The sequence below is a fragment of the Lycorma delicatula genome, chromosome 9 (assembly GCF_047948215.1).
Source record: "Lycorma delicatula isolate Av1 chromosome 9, ASM4794821v1, whole genome shotgun sequence".
Lineage (NCBI taxonomy): Eukaryota > Metazoa > Arthropoda > Insecta > Hemiptera > Fulgoridae > Lycorma > Lycorma delicatula.
This window is the reverse complement of record NC_134463.1, coordinates 114074749-114093187: the sequence shown is the minus strand read 5'-3', so window position 1 is coordinate 114093187 and position 18439 is coordinate 114074749. Positions and strand designations below refer to the sequence as shown.

The 18439-nt window shown below is 28.8% G+C and overlaps 1 protein-coding gene across 2 annotated transcripts in view; it reads right to left on the bottom strand.

Annotated features, from left to right (window-relative positions):
- FoxK (forkhead box K) overlaps window positions 1–18439 on the bottom strand; it is an 89465-nt gene that overhangs the window by 49552 nt on the left and 21474 nt on the right. For both annotated transcript variants that reach the window (XM_075375714.1, XM_075375715.1), the window contains exons 2-3: window positions 7142–7330; window positions 4676–4834 (exon numbers count right to left, since the gene is read on the bottom strand). In XM_075375714.1, the coding sequence (XP_075231829.1) occupies window positions 4676–4834; window positions 7142–7330 (348 nt within the window). The remainder of the gene's footprint in view (window positions 1–4675; window positions 4835–7141; window positions 7331–18439) is intronic.

The window sequence follows — 18439 nt, the reverse complement described above, 5'->3', positions numbered from 1 at the left end:
CGATCGAGAAACGGTTCGTCTAATATTAACTGAAGATCTTGGTATGAGAAAGATTTGTGCAAAAATGGTCCCCAAAAATCTCACACAACAACAGCGAGAAACACGGAAAAATGTGGCAGCAGATCTGTTAGAGCAAACGGAAATCAATCCAGATTTGTTGAGTCGTGTTATCAATGGTGATGAAGGTTGGTTTTTTCAATACGATCCAGAGACAAAACGCCAAAGTTCGCAATGGTGCTCAAAGGGATCACCCAGACCAAAAAAAGCTCGCATGTCAGTCAAAAGTGAAATGTGTGCTTCTTCGATTCCAAGGGAATTTTTCATAAAGAGTGGGTGCCTCCTGGACAAACAGTTAACCAATATCTCTACAAAGAAATTTTAGAAAGACTTCGTAAACGAGTTCTTCGTGTCCGTGCCAACATTGCTGATAATTGGAGTCTGCATCACGATAATGCGCAATCCCATACTGCTCTGTCAGTACAGCAATTTTTAACCTCAAAACAAATTCAGTACTACTACAGCCACCTTATTCACCAGATATCACTCTGTGCGACTTTTTTCTATTCCCAAGAGTCAAAATGGCGGTCAAGGGACACTATTTTCAAACAACACAAGATATCCAAAAAGCTGTGACGAGGGTCTTGGAGGATATTACAGAAGATGAGTTCCAGAAATGTTACCATCAATGGCAGAAGCGCTGGAATAAGTGTGTGCAATCAGAGGGGAACTACTTTGAAGGAGACAACACTAAACATGACTAAAACGGTAAGCAACATTTTTTTTCACGTCAGTCTCATTACTTTATTGTCGCACCTCGTATATCTGCAGTGCTAAGAATATATCTATTTATTTTTTTAATTAAAAAAATATTAAAAAAGGATTTATTGAAACAAAATAATTCATATTTATTAATTAACAATTATCTTAATATAAAAATCATAAAAGATTTTAATTATATATAAAATAATAAGAAAATTTATTTTAAATAAACAACCTAACTCTCTTATTCTCATAGAATTTAACTACCTAACTACATATTTTTAAAACCAGTAATTTTTTAATCTTCTTTGTTTTTAGTACTTCTTCATTCTCTGACCAAAATATTCTACATCAATTTTAAACTGACAGACGCCTGTTAAAAAGCATTGTCCTGTAAGTTAACACCTTGAAAAATATGCCGGACAGAATGAAATATGCATTGCCAAAGACTATGTATTGCCCGAACTATTTACTTATTTCTATATTAAATATATTTCACATACGATAGTTAGTTGGCTCTTCAGGATTGTTTACTACTAGTTTTACCTCTTTTAAGCTCATAATATAACCAAACAGAATTTATTGAGGAAAAAAGGTGAAAACTGTAGACATTAGATTACACAAGTTCAAATTAGTGTACTTATAATGTGAATTTGTGAATTTCTAATTTTCTATGATATAACAGTACAATTTATACAGTACATTTATAAGATGTATAATACTATTTTACTACAGTATTGAATTAGTTTTAAACATTATCTTTCTGGAGAAAAAGAAACAAAAATGAATGGTGATATTCACAATCCTAACTGCTTAAATGGACTGATTTTTTCCTAATACTATTTTGTTCTATAACTTTGTAATTCATATAATTCCATAAAGTATATATTAAAATAATAATGTATTACAATATAATGATAATTAGTTAATATTAATAGTTATGTACTAAAATAATAATTAATAACCTGTACTAAATTAATTTATTTAAATTTTTGTTTTGAATAAAAAAAACTCCAGATTTACAGAACAGCTCATAGTACAATTAGTTAGTTACAGTTTCAAAATGTTAATATATTTTTTAATTATTTTTTTCTAATCTAAATTTAATTTGAACAATTAGAATGAAGTATCAATGTTACATTTAAATTTCTAAAGTGATTAAAGACAATGTTTAAAGTGACTAATTAGACATTTCAATAATTAAAGTTGATATAAACAAACACCTTATTTAATATCTGTTTTTGTTTATTGTAGTGCTTATTAATTTTTGCCTATTTACAAAAGGAAGAAAAGTGAGCTCATTTTATTTTTGTTGTATAATATGAACTTAAAACAAGTCTAAAAATGAAAAAGAAATGAACTAAACATTTTTCATTGTTGCCTTTTCTCAAAAATAGAATAAAAAATTTGATGTGGACACGACTTCCTTATACATCTATTAAATTACATAAACATATTTTTTGCAGCATTTCATTTAATCTTATACTGGTTAAACTTTATTTAACTGGTATTCAGGAAATTACTAAATGGAATAGTTTAATTATTATTAATTTTTATTTAAATGACACCAGAAATCTGAAATTTTTGTTTATCAGCAACTCACAAAGATACGAATAATACTGATCAAGAATAGTATATTACGTAACAAGAGCTGTAAGAAGCACATTACGCACAAGTGAAAAATGTTATGTACTTTCATAAGTGTGTAAGCACATTACGCACAAGTGAAAAATGTTATGTACTTTCATAAGTGTGTAGGATGTGTTACTAGTCGAATTATGTACTATACTTTTTCTACGACCAGAATCACTTCCCCATAACAAAAAGAAAAAGATGTCATTTGAAAGATACATTTTTATTAAATAAAAATTTAAATTTGAAGGATACAGTAAGTATTTTGAAATTAATAATTTACAAATCATTCTTATTATAAATGAAAATAATCTTTCTAGTAAAGTAAACACAAATATTTATAAAAAAAGATATTATTTGAATTCAAATGTCAATGATAATTAATAAAATAATTTTCAATAATCACTTTAAATTGAAGAGAATTAAAAAACCATAACATTGCATTTTATTGTTCTGTCAAATAATTAAATAAAATGATTCAAATAAATATTTTATTTATTACAATACAGTTTATTCAATACAATTTTTAAAAGAGTTTGCTAAGAAAATTAAAAAATAATATGATTCTAAATTATAATTTTCAATTAATATTAAATAATCAGATATAATATACATGGTTATTACCAACATATCATTCAATTATTCTAAATGTCAGTTGCCCAGTCAACTGCAATCAAAAAGGGAGGTCCACAAGTACATGTTACAATAGTCCTAAATACAAAATTTCAATATTCTACTGCTAATCGTTTTTGAGAATATGTAAACCCTTGTGTTGAGAAAGGTTTGCGACATGATATACATGGGTATGACCAACTGCAAATTTTTCATATATGCAAAAAAGCACACAAATAGCTTTAAAAATAATAAACCGGAAAATCCAACTTTGCCAAACATATAGTAGAATACGATCATACATACAATCATAATAATTTCATAAAAATCCTACATATTTCTTATAAATATTATAATACTTCTGATTCGGAAAAATACCATATATACTGTAATAGTAATAATAATAATTATTATTTAATTAACGAACAAAAATTTTTTAAAAACTATATATTATTTAAAAACATACTAAATATAAATATAAAGAAGTAATAGTTTAACCTAATAATTATCTCTTTGATAACATGGTTCCGTCTGATTTCATTTTAATCCACCAGGGTACATGTATATTCCTTCAGTATGCTGGTACAGTTGGTCACAACTGTTCGGTATACCGAACAGTTTAATGCAATAATTTTATCTCCTGATGATGGCTTTTCAGTAAGCCAAAAGATCTTAAGTTCATATTAATGAAAGGTGGATTTCATTAATTGTTAATATTATTTATTTAACAAATCAGCATGTTCAAGAAATTAATTATACAAAATTAGGAAAAAAGAAAAGTTTTGTGAATTAAAAAATTGCTATTTGTAACAAAATTAAAAAATATTTTTACATTATAAATGCTATATACCTTCCCGAAAATAAATTCTTAAAAATAATAAGTTAAGAAAAAATGTACTTTAATTTTATTGTTTATTTGTAACTAACAAAATATTGAATTTTGCTAAATTATTATAAAAAAAATAAACAACAAAAAATAAAATAAATAAAAAAAATGATTCTGGTAAGAGTGAAAAAGGAATAAATGAATATAGGCTAACAATGTATTATATGAAAAAATAAATTAAAATTCAGAAGATAATCTGTCCAAGTTTATGATTTAAGATACCTTCAACCACTTACCTCAAGTCACTGTGAACTTGACACTCACTGCTGCTTTATTGCACATGCAATTAATGTCAACAGAACTTATGCATACTTACACAATTACATTCTAAATTTGTTTTCTACTTAGGCAATCAAAGAGATCAAAAAATTCTGCTTCTGATTTTAAGAGAATTGACACATGAATAGAATATGTGCTTACTTAGTTGATACCAGCTAAGGCACATATAAAGTTGTAAGCAGTCTGACATGATAAACAAGTTACTTCCAAAGATGGTACAGCCATTCTCAAAAACGATTAGACTATTGATTTACTATACTAACCTAATAGTCTGGAACAAATGAAATTTTAGCAGAGCACTGCTGTACTAACAGACTAACCACCACAACAATACATCATAGTTTTATCGATCAAATAAACTAGCAACACACTGTACTTTTGTCACTCAATGTAATAACAGAATAAATTCTACATTATGTAAATACTACTCATTAAAAAAAAAATTATACATCCTATTTCTTATCAAATTTCTAAAAATTCTTCTTGATACATAAATACTGTTATTACCTATCATCAATGCTATTTGAAGTTGATACTGTAACAGTATTGATAACTGAATGAGGTCCAGCGACAGCTGCAGCATAAGCAGCCACCATTTGTAGATCAGACGTAATATTACGACCTCTTGGACCAGCCCGTGGGCTTGCAGGACATGAATTGGCAGCACTAAAAATCAATTAACAGAAATACAAGACATAAAATCAGAACAGCTCAAATAAAATCTACAAAATAATTTTTTTTTATTATGTCAACAAGTTGTTAAGAACCTCTAATGCTGACAAAAAGATGGTATTATCAATTTTTAATTTGTTAGAATCTTTTTAATAATGTCACTTTTCCTATTTATTTAGGCTCCACAATAAAGTTATCTGGGATTAGTTAATATACAAAGTTTAAAAAAAAGACAATTCAGCAGAATCAGCTACTGATGCAAAGCAAACTATTTATCAATGGAAATTAGAAATTCAAGGGTATTAAATAATTAAAAACAGGTTCACTAGAGAAATTAGTGTATTGATAAATTGTTAGCAAGAAGTAGATGCCAAACTGAACATGACCTGAATAGCATTTCGGCTAGCATTTTTGTAGTTTCTTGGCAACACAATTATCAAAGGAAAATTGCATTATATGATTAATATAATTAATAAATAAGTTTGTCATTACTAATATACATAAGTTTAGACACACTTACAGAAGAATATCTCTCAATATATTTGTTGATAATTTTGGCAGTGTAAGAAAAGGTAAATATCCTGAAAGATTAACACTAATGAAAATGTAAAATTGAAGAGACTCGGTTTTATGTTAGACTCGGTGTTATACAAAAAACATCAATCTTCCAAAGTAGTATAAAGCTTAGCGTTTCTTAACCCTTTGTATGATATTTTAAATAGAAGAGATTATGATTAAACGCATCAACACTTCAACTCAAAATAAAATCAAACTGTTTGATTGTCCCAAACATATCTTAATTTTCAGATATTATAGTATGCGTGACCAATGAATGAAAAATTTAATAAGACATGTTATTATTATGAGGCACCTTTATAAGATCAGTGAATCTTAATAACTGAATGGAGTAACTGCTTAACATACGGTCAGAGCAAAAAAATGAGATAGTTGAAAAATTTAATGTGAACTCAGTTAGAAAATCATTAAAGGGACACCATTTCTTTTCAGAGAAAACCAACACAGCTACCAGCTGGTAAGAGATACTTCAATGCTTAAGCTGTTTTCACAAAAGTTGATGAATGTTTATGACTTAGATCTACTATATGAAAGGACGGTGTAACCTCTTGCTACTATAACCACTTTAGAATAGATCCATTGAAGATTACAAACAGGATTTTATTTTTGAGTCTGTAGTCACAAATGATTCATATATAAAACACTTATACATATTCTAAAACAAGAAATAAACTTCATAATTCTACTGAATACAAGAATAAAATGTTGAGATTAGTTTTTCAACACATTTATAGTTAATTTGTAATATTTATAGTAATTTGTTTTTTTGTTTATTTGCTTCAAAGCAGAAATTATGATTACTTTTTTTAAGTCAATAATATTATTATTAAACTAACATTAACTACAAAGTGAAAATTGAATATGGTTTAATTATCAAAATACATCTCATTTAGCAAATTATGTTTAATAGCTTTATTAGGCAGTATAAAGTTAAATGATTAATGAAGATCCAATTTTGATAAATCTTTGTAAATTATAATTTATTAGGTACTGCATTAAAAAAAATTTCACAACATTTTGAATTTCATTTGGTATTAATAACCTCTTTATTTTTTTTCATTTTATTTTGTCATTTTAAACTAGAACTTACTAAAACTCAAGAATTACGACAATGCAAAAAATGAAAAAAATTTAAGAAATTCAGAAATAAACAAACTTCATATTTCAAATTTTTTACAATTGTTTGTGTTAAAAATTCAAGGGTTAGGATTACCCTAGAATTAAAAAAAGCAATTGGAAAAAGATTAATTTGATTCAAAGTAATTTGTAAAATTTAAAATGACCAAGGAATTAAAATTTTAATTGTAAAATTATGTAAAATCTAGGACCACCTAACCACAAGCATCAGTTACAATATAAAAGCATTACTTGATCGTAAAGCAATGTTTAATATCATAAACAAAAAACTATTTTGGTCAAAGAAATCTCCACAACACTAAGAAGCATTGTGCTTCTTACTTACTCCAAGCAAAAATGTTTTCTAGCGAAGGACACAAAAAATTTTTTCACTTGCGACAGACTGAATTGAAAAAAAATCATACGTTATCTCATTAAGTGATGTATGAAAATAGTCATATACTACTTTCATAAGCATCACTTTTAATATATTCTGATTTCATCTCAGTATTTCTCTTTTCAATCTTACGATGTTTTATTAATACTAGACTTAATTTTAGGTTAAAACTTCAAGATTCAACCTGAGAAAAAAAATTAAAACAAACTTACCTGATAGTGCCAGTTGGTGATGGAAAAGGACTTGTAAAATTGGCATCTGCATCAGGAATATTTATTCTTAAAGGTGGTAATGGTGCACGTTGTTTTGCAGGTGGAGGTACCTGAAGTGGAGGGTCTGCTTCATCAACTAATGACTGGAAAACAAGTCGTATTGACGTACTTGGAAATCGAAATGTGCACCTGTATTGAAAAATGAGAGCATTGTATTATACTGTCGTAATATATATAAAATAATAATAGATAAATGCATCTTTATTAAACATCCTTCAATTTCTGCATTACATCAACAAGGTTAATTAACATAAAATATATATATACAATTTCTGTCATCAAATAGAATAGAATGTATAGTGATAACTCATAAATAATATATATTCCTGTTACTATTAAATAACAAAATCAGCATTTTCTAAAATGCTATTAGTTCAAATCATATAATAAAGAAAGGAGATAAGTATTTACTTGGAATAAACAATACTAGCTAAATGTAGCAATAAATATTAACCAATGAAATGGCTAAATGAGTAAAATGTATTAAATTTACAAATATTACAGACTTCTGTTACAGAACATTTTCCTCCAGTCAATCTCTTTGGCTTGAGCACAGAAAGAAACTTCCATATCCTGAAAATTTTCAAGCCATTTTATCAAGAAAAACATTTACTGAAAAGTCAAAATTCAATTAATAATTGAACTACAATCCACGGATGACCAAATAACTACCTAAGGAAGCACTGACCCAGTACCCAGGTGGCTGTTTAATTCTAGTGAAAAAGCAGTTTATTACAGTGTAAATTAGACCTGTTCACTACAAAATTATTGTAATAGGCTGCTTTAAGTAAAGGAGTTGAAGGTGGTATGGGCAACCACAGCCTGGAAGAACCGTGGTGCACTTCTTGTGGTGGTTGTTTGCTTCATGTTGTAGTTCCTAAGTGGGTAAATTTTATCTTGCCAATTATCCATTTTTCTTAGATTTAATCATAATCCCTCAGTTGGGACCACACCTTCTAATTCTGCTGAGGGGCAGATCTATGAAGCCATTACATCCTCAGTATCTAGGATGTTCTAAAAAGCAACTCTACATGTGGACTTTGTTAATGTTCTCAGTTTCCTGGCTACTGGCAATACAGAATATCCAAACTAGTAACTAAATTGACTATTTCATAAATCATAGCTTTTTAATCCTACCAAATACAATATGATAATGTTGTCAAGGTAAAATGGAGATCTTCCAATTCCCCAAAACTAATCTTCAAGACTTCTTTGGGCATCTGTTTTTTAGAATAAAATTTATTTAAATATATAAGACAGATGACACTTAGTACCAGATGTGTTACACCCCTACCATTCTTCAATCTCTTATTTTCATTCTGTACATATCTATCTACAGAATTCTTTCAACAGCTACAAAAGGATTTAATTTATGCTTAGCAATGATCGACTGACTGTTTATACATCCACATGATATAAATTCAGCTAGTTATATTTCACTGAAACTTGGCCCAGTGCTTATTACTGAGTACTTCTTGTGCTACAAAAGTTTCAGTTTTCTAAGTTCGAAAGAGCCTACAAAAAATCTCAAAAACCAAGCAAAACTGACATTACAAATGCACCAAATCCTAAATGAAACTGATCGGTAAGCCTCCTCCACACAATGTTATTATTTACTTATCTTCTGATATTGCTGTTTCGTGAACCAATAAACTCCTCTCATACATAAATCATTGATATGCTTTGAATTAATGTCTCAATTTGAATGTGTAATCATAAAATGTATAACTGACTTTAAATAATGTTTAAGACATCCTAAATAGAATTAAATAAGCTTAAAAAATGCATCCATACATGCGTATATTAACTGCATAACTATTTGTTTTAAGCACATAAAATATTTTAATTTAGATTAAAGTAGACTTGTTTTTCATTTTTCTGCTGAATTCATAACAAAATTACGATTATTAATAGAAATTAGTTTAATAGCACTATTTCAATTATATAAATTGTATACAATAATGGTAGAAAGTAGAAAGCAGCATTACTTAACAGGCACTCAAACATTAGTTGAGCCCTTGTGTAACTCCAGGCAGAATGACAATCTCTGAATGAGCCCGTACACAAATAGCTCTATTATTCCAAGAAGGAAACGTTGTTCTACAAACTACCAAAAAGATCAGACCCTTGAAGATGGAGCAAATGAAACATCAAACCTGATTTCCATTGTATCTATCTAAGAAAAAAGAATAAACTTTATGCTTAACAATGATAGATTGATTATTAAACATCCACATGATATAAACTAAAAGATTAGCTAGTTAGATGTCACTGAAACTTGGCTCACTGTTCATTATTAAATACTTCTTGCGCTGCAGAATTTTCAGTTTTCTAAGTCTGGGAGAGCCTATAAGAATAAATTTGTATGATAAAAAACCTCAAGAGTCAAGCAAAACTGACATTCAAAACACATCAAATTCCCACAATTAAACTGATTAGTAACTCTAGATTGCAAGAAAATATATATATTTGTTTCCCTGTATTATATTACAAATAAATAGAGGAAAGCAGAGAAGTGAAGGATGTACAATGAATACTGATGAACCTAACAGATTTCAAGTGCATTATATCTTTTACTGTTTTTAATTAACATTTTTTTGACTTATTTTCTTGAAATTTCATGTAAAAATACTTTGAATGTCTGAATGACATCAAGCTCATTACTCTATATAGTCCAATGTTAAATAATAATGACAAAATAATGTGAAATATTTTTAGATCATTGTGTACAAAATAACTTTTCAATTAAAACCATCTACCATAAAATTTATTTATAAAAACACAACACAAATATCAAACACTCTTAATATAAGATAAAAAATGAATTATCAAAATTCATCTGTGAAAAGTGAGGCATGTAAATAACAAAAAAAAAAAAACATAGGTCTTAATGAGAACTTCCTTCCCTTTAATTGTAGAAGGTTAAAAATAAATTGTTTAACAATAGTAATAAAGGTTTTTTAAACAATAAGTTGGTACAACTCCCAGCTAAAAAACAACCAGGAACTACAATTGCTTTCAGTAGCTAAATATCTTTTTAGCAACAAATGAAAGATAAACCGAATTAAAACAATGTAATTTACAATGGTATATGACAATTTTTAATGCAATAACATGGATATATATATATATAACATACAATGGTATATATATATCAATATATAAACACAGATAAAATCATTAAGTGATAACAGTACTAGACTTGGAAAAAATTCTGTACTAACATTTTAAAAACAAATTATATGAAAAAAAACCCACTTCAAAATATGAGATTGTTTTAATCAACCGCTGATTGTTATTAACCACTATAATCACATTTTATGTGTTTTACTTGTACATAATGATTTATGTTTTGCTTTACATTAAGTACATTCTTTATTTTCTAGATTTATCATTACCACAAGCTTAATCTTTGTAATTCGTTGAAAGTAAACCTGATCAAGAAATTCTGAAAAACACAATTATATAATTAAATAATTTTTGCTAAACAACAAAAAATCAGTTTAATCCTGCTTTAAACTCTACAGAATTTGATCAGTTTAATTATTTCTAATATATATGCAGCAACTGAAATTTAACAAATTCTCACATCTATTTCAATTTAAATTGAATATCATATTACAGAATATTCACAAAAAGCTAATGTAAGACTATTTCTGGGTGTTATTCTTAACGGGGAAAAGAAAAAGCTCAAACAGGCATGTGTTTGTGTGCTTTTTCTATATTACTGTTATATATACTATATTATATAATATAAAAAATAAATATTTAAATCCACCAGATACAGTTCAATAAAAGGTAAGAACACTCACCTACCTGTGCTTTCAGAGCTTTAACTCCATCAGCAAACAAAGTTTTATAAAATACACATTATAAAAATGTATTATAAATGTATAGTTATTTTTTTTTTTAATTTTAACTGTTTTTTATTTTTTTAAATAACTATATTTTTAACTACATATTTTATTTATAATTGTGTATTTTACAAAAATTGGTCTGTTGATGATGAAATTAAAGTTCTGAAAGTACTACAGATAGGTGACTGTTCTTACCTTTAATTGAACTACATCTGGTGGATTTAAATATTTATTTGTTAATAATCACTTGATACAGTAGTACATGTTCAAAAAAATTTATACACACACACACTTACACACATGCGCACAGTGGGATTAGGTGCCAACTACTTGAACCCAGTCAGTCTGGCCAAATCTACTGCACTATATATGTATTACAAAGTATTTCTGCATTTTGTAAAGAAAAAAAAACAAGCAAAAAAATCAAGCTACATTTTCTTCTTTAAATACATAAAAAGTGAAATTATAACTGGTTTTACAACAAATTGTCTATTAAACCTTAATTTAAAAAATGAATGAAAAAACTGTGAACTTTTGCGGCAATAAAACGAACGGTTACATTAGAACTGAAGATGATTAGGTAAAAATATTAAACATCTATCTTCAACTCCTAGGTTTGAAAATGATGACAAGGAAGATGCAAAAGAAAGAGAAAATTATTATCATTTTCAAACAGTGTAAATTGTAAAAAATAAATCTTGAACAATAAGAATAATTCCAACGAAGATGATAATGATACTGCTGACATAAAAAATGAAATATGAAAAGATTGTGTAGCAAAAAATTGTCAGATATAGTTCTTAACTTTTTGTTTCTTAGAAAATAATGATTTTTCAATAGTTTTTGTTTTATAAAGCTAGAGTTCAAAAATTTATCAGGTAATACTAAAAATACACAGAACTCATGCATTTATTTGCTGAATCGCAATTAATGTTATATTTTATCTATTATTTTAACACTATACAGTGTTAAAATAATAAGAAAAAACATCTAATTAAAATTGTAAAATCATAAACATTTCATATTCAAGTTACAGTTTGCAAAACTATAATACTACTACTACTACTACTACTACTACTATACTACAGTTTTTCTTTTTTTTTCTGTTTAGCCTCTGGAACCACTGTAAGGTATTACTTCAAAGGATGAATGAAGATGATATGTATGAATGTGAATAAAGTGTAGTCTTGTACAATCTAAGGTCAACCACTCCTGAGACATGTGGTTAATTGAACCACCAAAGAACACCGGTATCCATGATCTAGTATTCAAATCCATATAAAAGAATGAAACCATATAAAAACCTTTACTAGTATATGAACCTTAGAACTCTAGACTTTGAAATCAGCTGATTTGCGATGATAAGTTAACCACTAGACCAGCCCATTGGGCTACTACTAATGAAATTTCAAGAATTTCACAACTTAATTTTTATGTCTGAAAAATTTAGAAGATTTAATAATCAGTTTCTACAATAAATTTTTATTTAAAAATTCAATCAATTCGTCACTTTAATTTATTCTTTAAAATATTTGAAAAAATATATAAATATATATATATATATATATATATCACTTTTGTTTTATATACATAACATGAAAAATATATATTCTTCATAAATATATATGTAAGATACAGTACCCATGGTCATATTGGAAATTGGAAAACCTTTTTCAAATGTAAGCTTATCTTCAACTTCTGAATGAAATGACCCCAATACACTACCAAAATGGCATATTAATATAAAACTCAACCATCTAATTAGTATAGGAATGTTAGTTTAAGTCTAGAAATGGCAAAAGGGAAAAAAGGTGTTTTAGAAATTTGAATAAACCAAACATTACAAGAAAGCAACTACCCAAAGGATATTAAATTATATGAAGCACTTTACATACACTATGAGTAAAATTTTGAAATATAATTTTGAGATCCCTCAACTTAAGGTTCACATCTCTCTTCCCCCTACACCAATTGCGACCAAAATTAAATGGCATCAATAGTCCACATACAGAAATCATTGTGTCAAATTTCAACCAAATTAGTTCATCCAATTTGGAGAAACCAAGCAAAAACAGACCAATTTACATATATATGTATGTACATACATCCTTCTGGAATTTTTCAACACTAAAATTATGGTTTTTTGTTTACAGGAGATAATAAAACATAAAAAAATTTGACCCGATTAACATTATTTCCCTTGCATAGTATACTATATATATATATATATATATATATATATATATATAACTCTGGGTGTGTGTGTGTGTGTGTGCGAGCACGCAACATATCTCTACAGCCAAGGAAGTATAAATGAGTAAATTAAAGTAATAATTATGCCCACATAAGTACATTACGTAACCAATAAGTACTTAGGTACATTACTTGAACTCAACAACTTTTGGGAATTCAGGGATCTGCAATGTATAGATTGCAGCTGCAAATTCAAATGCTTAACATTATTTGATTTAACTTGGATGTTAAATTAAAAGTATTTTATAGTAAAGGATTTATTTTTGGGTGTAGAATACATTACTAAAATCACAGTGTTATCTCACATTAACTACAACATTTAACGTTTAATTTCCATTGTGAATATTGAAATACTTAATCCAATAAATCACACATACATTTTTGTTATTAAAAATCAGTAAGTATTATCAGAATCAAGTAAATCTGAATATAGGCTTACTGCACAAGCTATAATTCATTACAATTCAAAAACATTTTTATCTTTTAATTTGTTTTATGATTATGTGCCGATTAAAATAATTTGTAAAAATAAACATAAACATACTTTTATTCAAAAGATTTGAAAATATTAATCAAAAACATCACATTAACTTAACTATGCACTATTAATTGTATATTGGTACATGCCAGATAATAAAAATTAAACAAATGAAATATATTAAGGATGATAGTCATTACTTTAATGTAACTGCTGCAACATTTAAGTATGGCAATAAGCATTATATATGTTATTACCTATCAGCTAATTTGCATCAATCTAAATTACATCAGAAAAAAGATCAAAAAATAATTTTGAAAATTCTTTTTGGATATTTTAATGAAGCTTAAAATTTATTTCCCCAGTATTACTGCTCAAAAGTATCAATTTCATTTACTTATTAATTTACATAAGTACTTAAAACAAAAAAAACATTATTAAATCGGAAATCACCTGTAACAAAATCCTGTTATCTTATTATATCATACAGGCAAATTAACCTTTCTAGTATTTCAGGTCTGACTAAAAATATAATTTCAACGCTGAAACAAGCAAGAGTTTAACAGATTTATAAAAATAAGATATTCAGGGACTGAAAGGTGCTTTATATGATATACTTTGAAAAGTTAAAAAAAAAAATCACATATTTTCATGAAATCTTACCTTTATCAAGATACATCCTGACCCCCGTAGGGAAAGACACCCACCTTGTGGTGATCCCAGTCGCTACACTACCCCCTTCATTCCTAGCCCTGATGGGCTTTACCAGAGATCGTCACGTAGACCCTTTAAACCTGATAACACATCGCAGTCATCAGTTTGGCCTCTGTCACGATGCCACTGATGTAAATTCCTCTGTAGACATTTCCATCAGTGTATTACACAACTTACAAAATTAAACAATTCATTAAAGCACAATCCCCATGCTTTTCCCTAACACCAAAGGTTTCCACAAAAACTATACCAGTATCTTTCAATTAGACTATGCATTTAGATCATTACTTGATTGAGTTTTTAAACACCAAAAATACTATCCTCATACCAACAAAACAAGAGTTGATCGCAACAATCTTGTCCAGCAATTCTAATCTACCCAAAGCCCTCTTGATATACTTACTCAAGAAACAAATTCACAAATTTAATAACCCTCTAATGAAAACGTACTTTATCTTTCTCTGCTCTGGTTCGCTTTCAGCAGCGAGGTCAATTAAGATACTTTACTTTCTCAGTACCACCCTACTTCTCATTCCAACTTCTGCCAGCTTACATATCTTAATGATAAAATATGTAAGCTTTAAAGTAAACATATTAACTAACTATTACATATTAACTAATAAGTTAACATATTAAATATCATGGCTACTCGGTACTTTAAAATATCTTGAGATTGCATACTACAAGTAGAATTTTATAACAAGAGGGCTTTTTTTGGGTAAGATAACACAATATGTCATGAAAAACAAAAATATGAAGAATATTTTTTTTTACAGTTAACAGGAGAATACTTTCCCTTTCAACAAACCTAACATAACAGAAGAATATTAAAATAAAATCTAACTAAACTAACTGCCAAACTTGGTGGTAGGACAAATAAGAAAATGTTCAGTCTGCACTTGCATTAAAAAAGAATTTGATCACTCTACTCTATTTCAATACCTTATATCACTACCTACTATTATGATCTCCCTCTATGAATCATGAGACCTTGCTGATGGTTAGGGGGCTTGAGTGCTCAGTGATAGAGTAGCTGGACCGAACGTGTAACCATATCGGAGAAGTATCTGTTGAGATCCAGACTAAGGAATGATTCCTGAAAGAGGGTAGCAACTCTTTCAGTAGTTGTTAAGGATGTAGGTCAGGCGACTTAAGACAGCCATATCAACATCACTCAATTTTCTGAGTACTGCGCAGCTGAAAGCAATGGAAAACTACAGCTGCTTTTTGCCAAAAAAATGTAGCTCTCTGCATTTTCATATAACAAAGATGGAGGCGCCTACCTTGGTAAAATATTCTGGAGGTAAACTAGTCCCTCGTTCAGCTCTCCGGGTGGGGACTACTAAGGAAGGGATCACCAGAAAATTAAAAAATAACATTCTACGAGTCAGGGCGTGGAATGTTATTATTCTAAAAATAAAAAAGGTTGGTAGGTTAGCGATTGAATCATTGTAATAAGAATAGAATCAAACCTACAGAGACAACGATTGTTAATGCCTATATGCCTAAAAGTGCCCATGATAATGATGAGGTAGTGTGTATATACAAAGAAATTGATGAAGCAATTAAACACATAAAAGGGGATGAAAATTTAATAATAGTTGGAGATTGGAATCCAATCACTGAAAAAGACAAGGAAGGAAATATAGTGGGTGAATACGGGATGGGCAAAAGGAATGAAAGAGGGGACAGACTGATAGTTGTGCACAAAGTATAATTTAGTAATTGCCAACACCCAGTTTAAAAATCATAATAGAAGAATATACACATGGAAAAAGCCAGGTCATACTGCAAGGTATCAGATAGATTATATCATGGTTAAGCAAAGATTTAGAAATCAACTCGTCAACAGCAAAGCTTACCCTGGAGCAGACATTGATAGCAACCATAATTTAGTGATAATGAAATGTAGATTGGCGTTGAAAATCCTGAAGAAAAGGTATCAGATGAATCGGTGGAATTTAGAGAGGCTTGAGGAAGAGGAGGTAAAGAAGAATTTTGAAAAGGACATTGCAAGAGGTCTGAGTAAAAAAGATAAGGTAAAAAATGTAGAAGAATGGGAGAATGTTAAAAAAGAAATTCTTAAATCAGCAGAAGCGAACTTAGGTGAAACAAATAGAACTGGTAGAAAACCTTAGATCAGAGGATATATTGCAGCTGATGGATGAATGTAGAAAATACAACAATGCTAGTGATGAAGAAAGTAAAAGGAACTTTTCAACAATTAAGAAATACTGTAAACAGTAAGTGCAAACTAACAAAAGAAGAGTGGATTAAAGAAAAGTGTTCAGAAGTGGGGAGCGAAATGAACATTGGTAAAGTAGGCAGAGCATACAAGAAAGTTAAGGAAAATGTTGGGGTACATAAACTAAAACCTAATAATATGTAGACAAAGATGGTACACCAATTTATAGTACAAAAGGAAAAACCGATAGGTGAGTCAAATATATTGAAGAGTTATACAGAGGAAATGAATTAGAAAATGGCATTATAGAGGAAGAGAGGAAGTTGAAGAGGATGAAAGGAGAGAAACAATATTGAGATCTGAATTTAAGAGAGCATTAAAAGATCTGAATGGCAGAAAGGCTCCTGGAATAGACGGAATACCTGTAGAATTACTGCGCAGTGCAGGTGAGGAAGCGATTGATAGATTATACAAACTGGTGTGTAATATTTATGAAAAAGGGGAAGTTCTGTCAGACTTCAAAAAGAGTGTTATAGTTATGATACCAAAGAAAGCAGGAGCAGATAAATGTGAAGAACACAGAACAATTAGCTTAACTAGTCATGCATCAAAAATCTTAACTAGAATTCTGTACAGAAGAATTGAGAGGATATTGGATAAAGTGTTAGGAGAAAACCAATTTGGTTTCAGAAAAAGTACAGGAACAAAGGAAGCAATTTTAGCCCCAGATTAATAGTAGAAGGAAGATTACAGAAAAACAAATCAACATACTTGGCATTTATAGACCTAGAAAAGGCATTCAATAACATGTTCGAACAAAATGTTCAGCATTTTAAAAAATTAGGGTTCAAATACAGAGATAGAAGAGCAATTGCTAAAATTCACAGGAACCTAACAGCAACAATAATAATTGAAGAACTAAAGAAAGAAGCCATAATAAAAAAGGGAGTCTGACAAGAATATTCCATATCCACATTACTTTTTAATCTTTACATAGAACTAGCAGTTGATGTTAAAGAACAATTTAGATCTGGAGTAACAGTACAAGGTGAAAAGATAAAGATGCTACAATTTGCTGATGATACAGTAATTCTAGCTGAGAGTAAAAAAGATTTAGAAGAAACAATGAACGGCATGAATGAAGTCCTATGCAAGAACAAAACGAAAGTAATGAAATGTAGTAGAAATAACAAAGATGGACCACTGAATGTAAAAATAGGAAGAGAAAAGATTATGAAGGTAGAAGAATTTTGTTATTTGGGAAATAGAATTACTAAAGATGGACGAAGGAGTGATATAAAATGCCAAATAGTACAGGTAAAATAAGCCTTCAGTCAGAAATATAATTTGTTTACATCAAAAATTAATTTAAACAGCAGGAAAACATTTTTGAAAGTATATGTTTAGAGCATAGCTTTATATGGAAGTGAAACTTGGACGATCAGAGTATCTGAGAAGAAAAGATTAGAAGCTTTTAAAATGTGGTGCTACAGGAGAATATTAAAAATCAGATGGGTGGATAAAGTGACAAATCAATGGGTGTTGCGGCAAATCAATGAAGAAAAAGGTATTTGGAAAAATGTAGACAGACTTGTAAGCCACATATTAAGGTATGCTGGAATAGTTGCTTTAATAATGGAAGGACAGGTAGAAGGAAAAAATTGTGCAGGCAGGCAAAGATTGAATCTGTAAAACAAATTGTTAGGGATGTAGGATGCAGGAGGTATACTGAAATGAAACGACTAGCATTA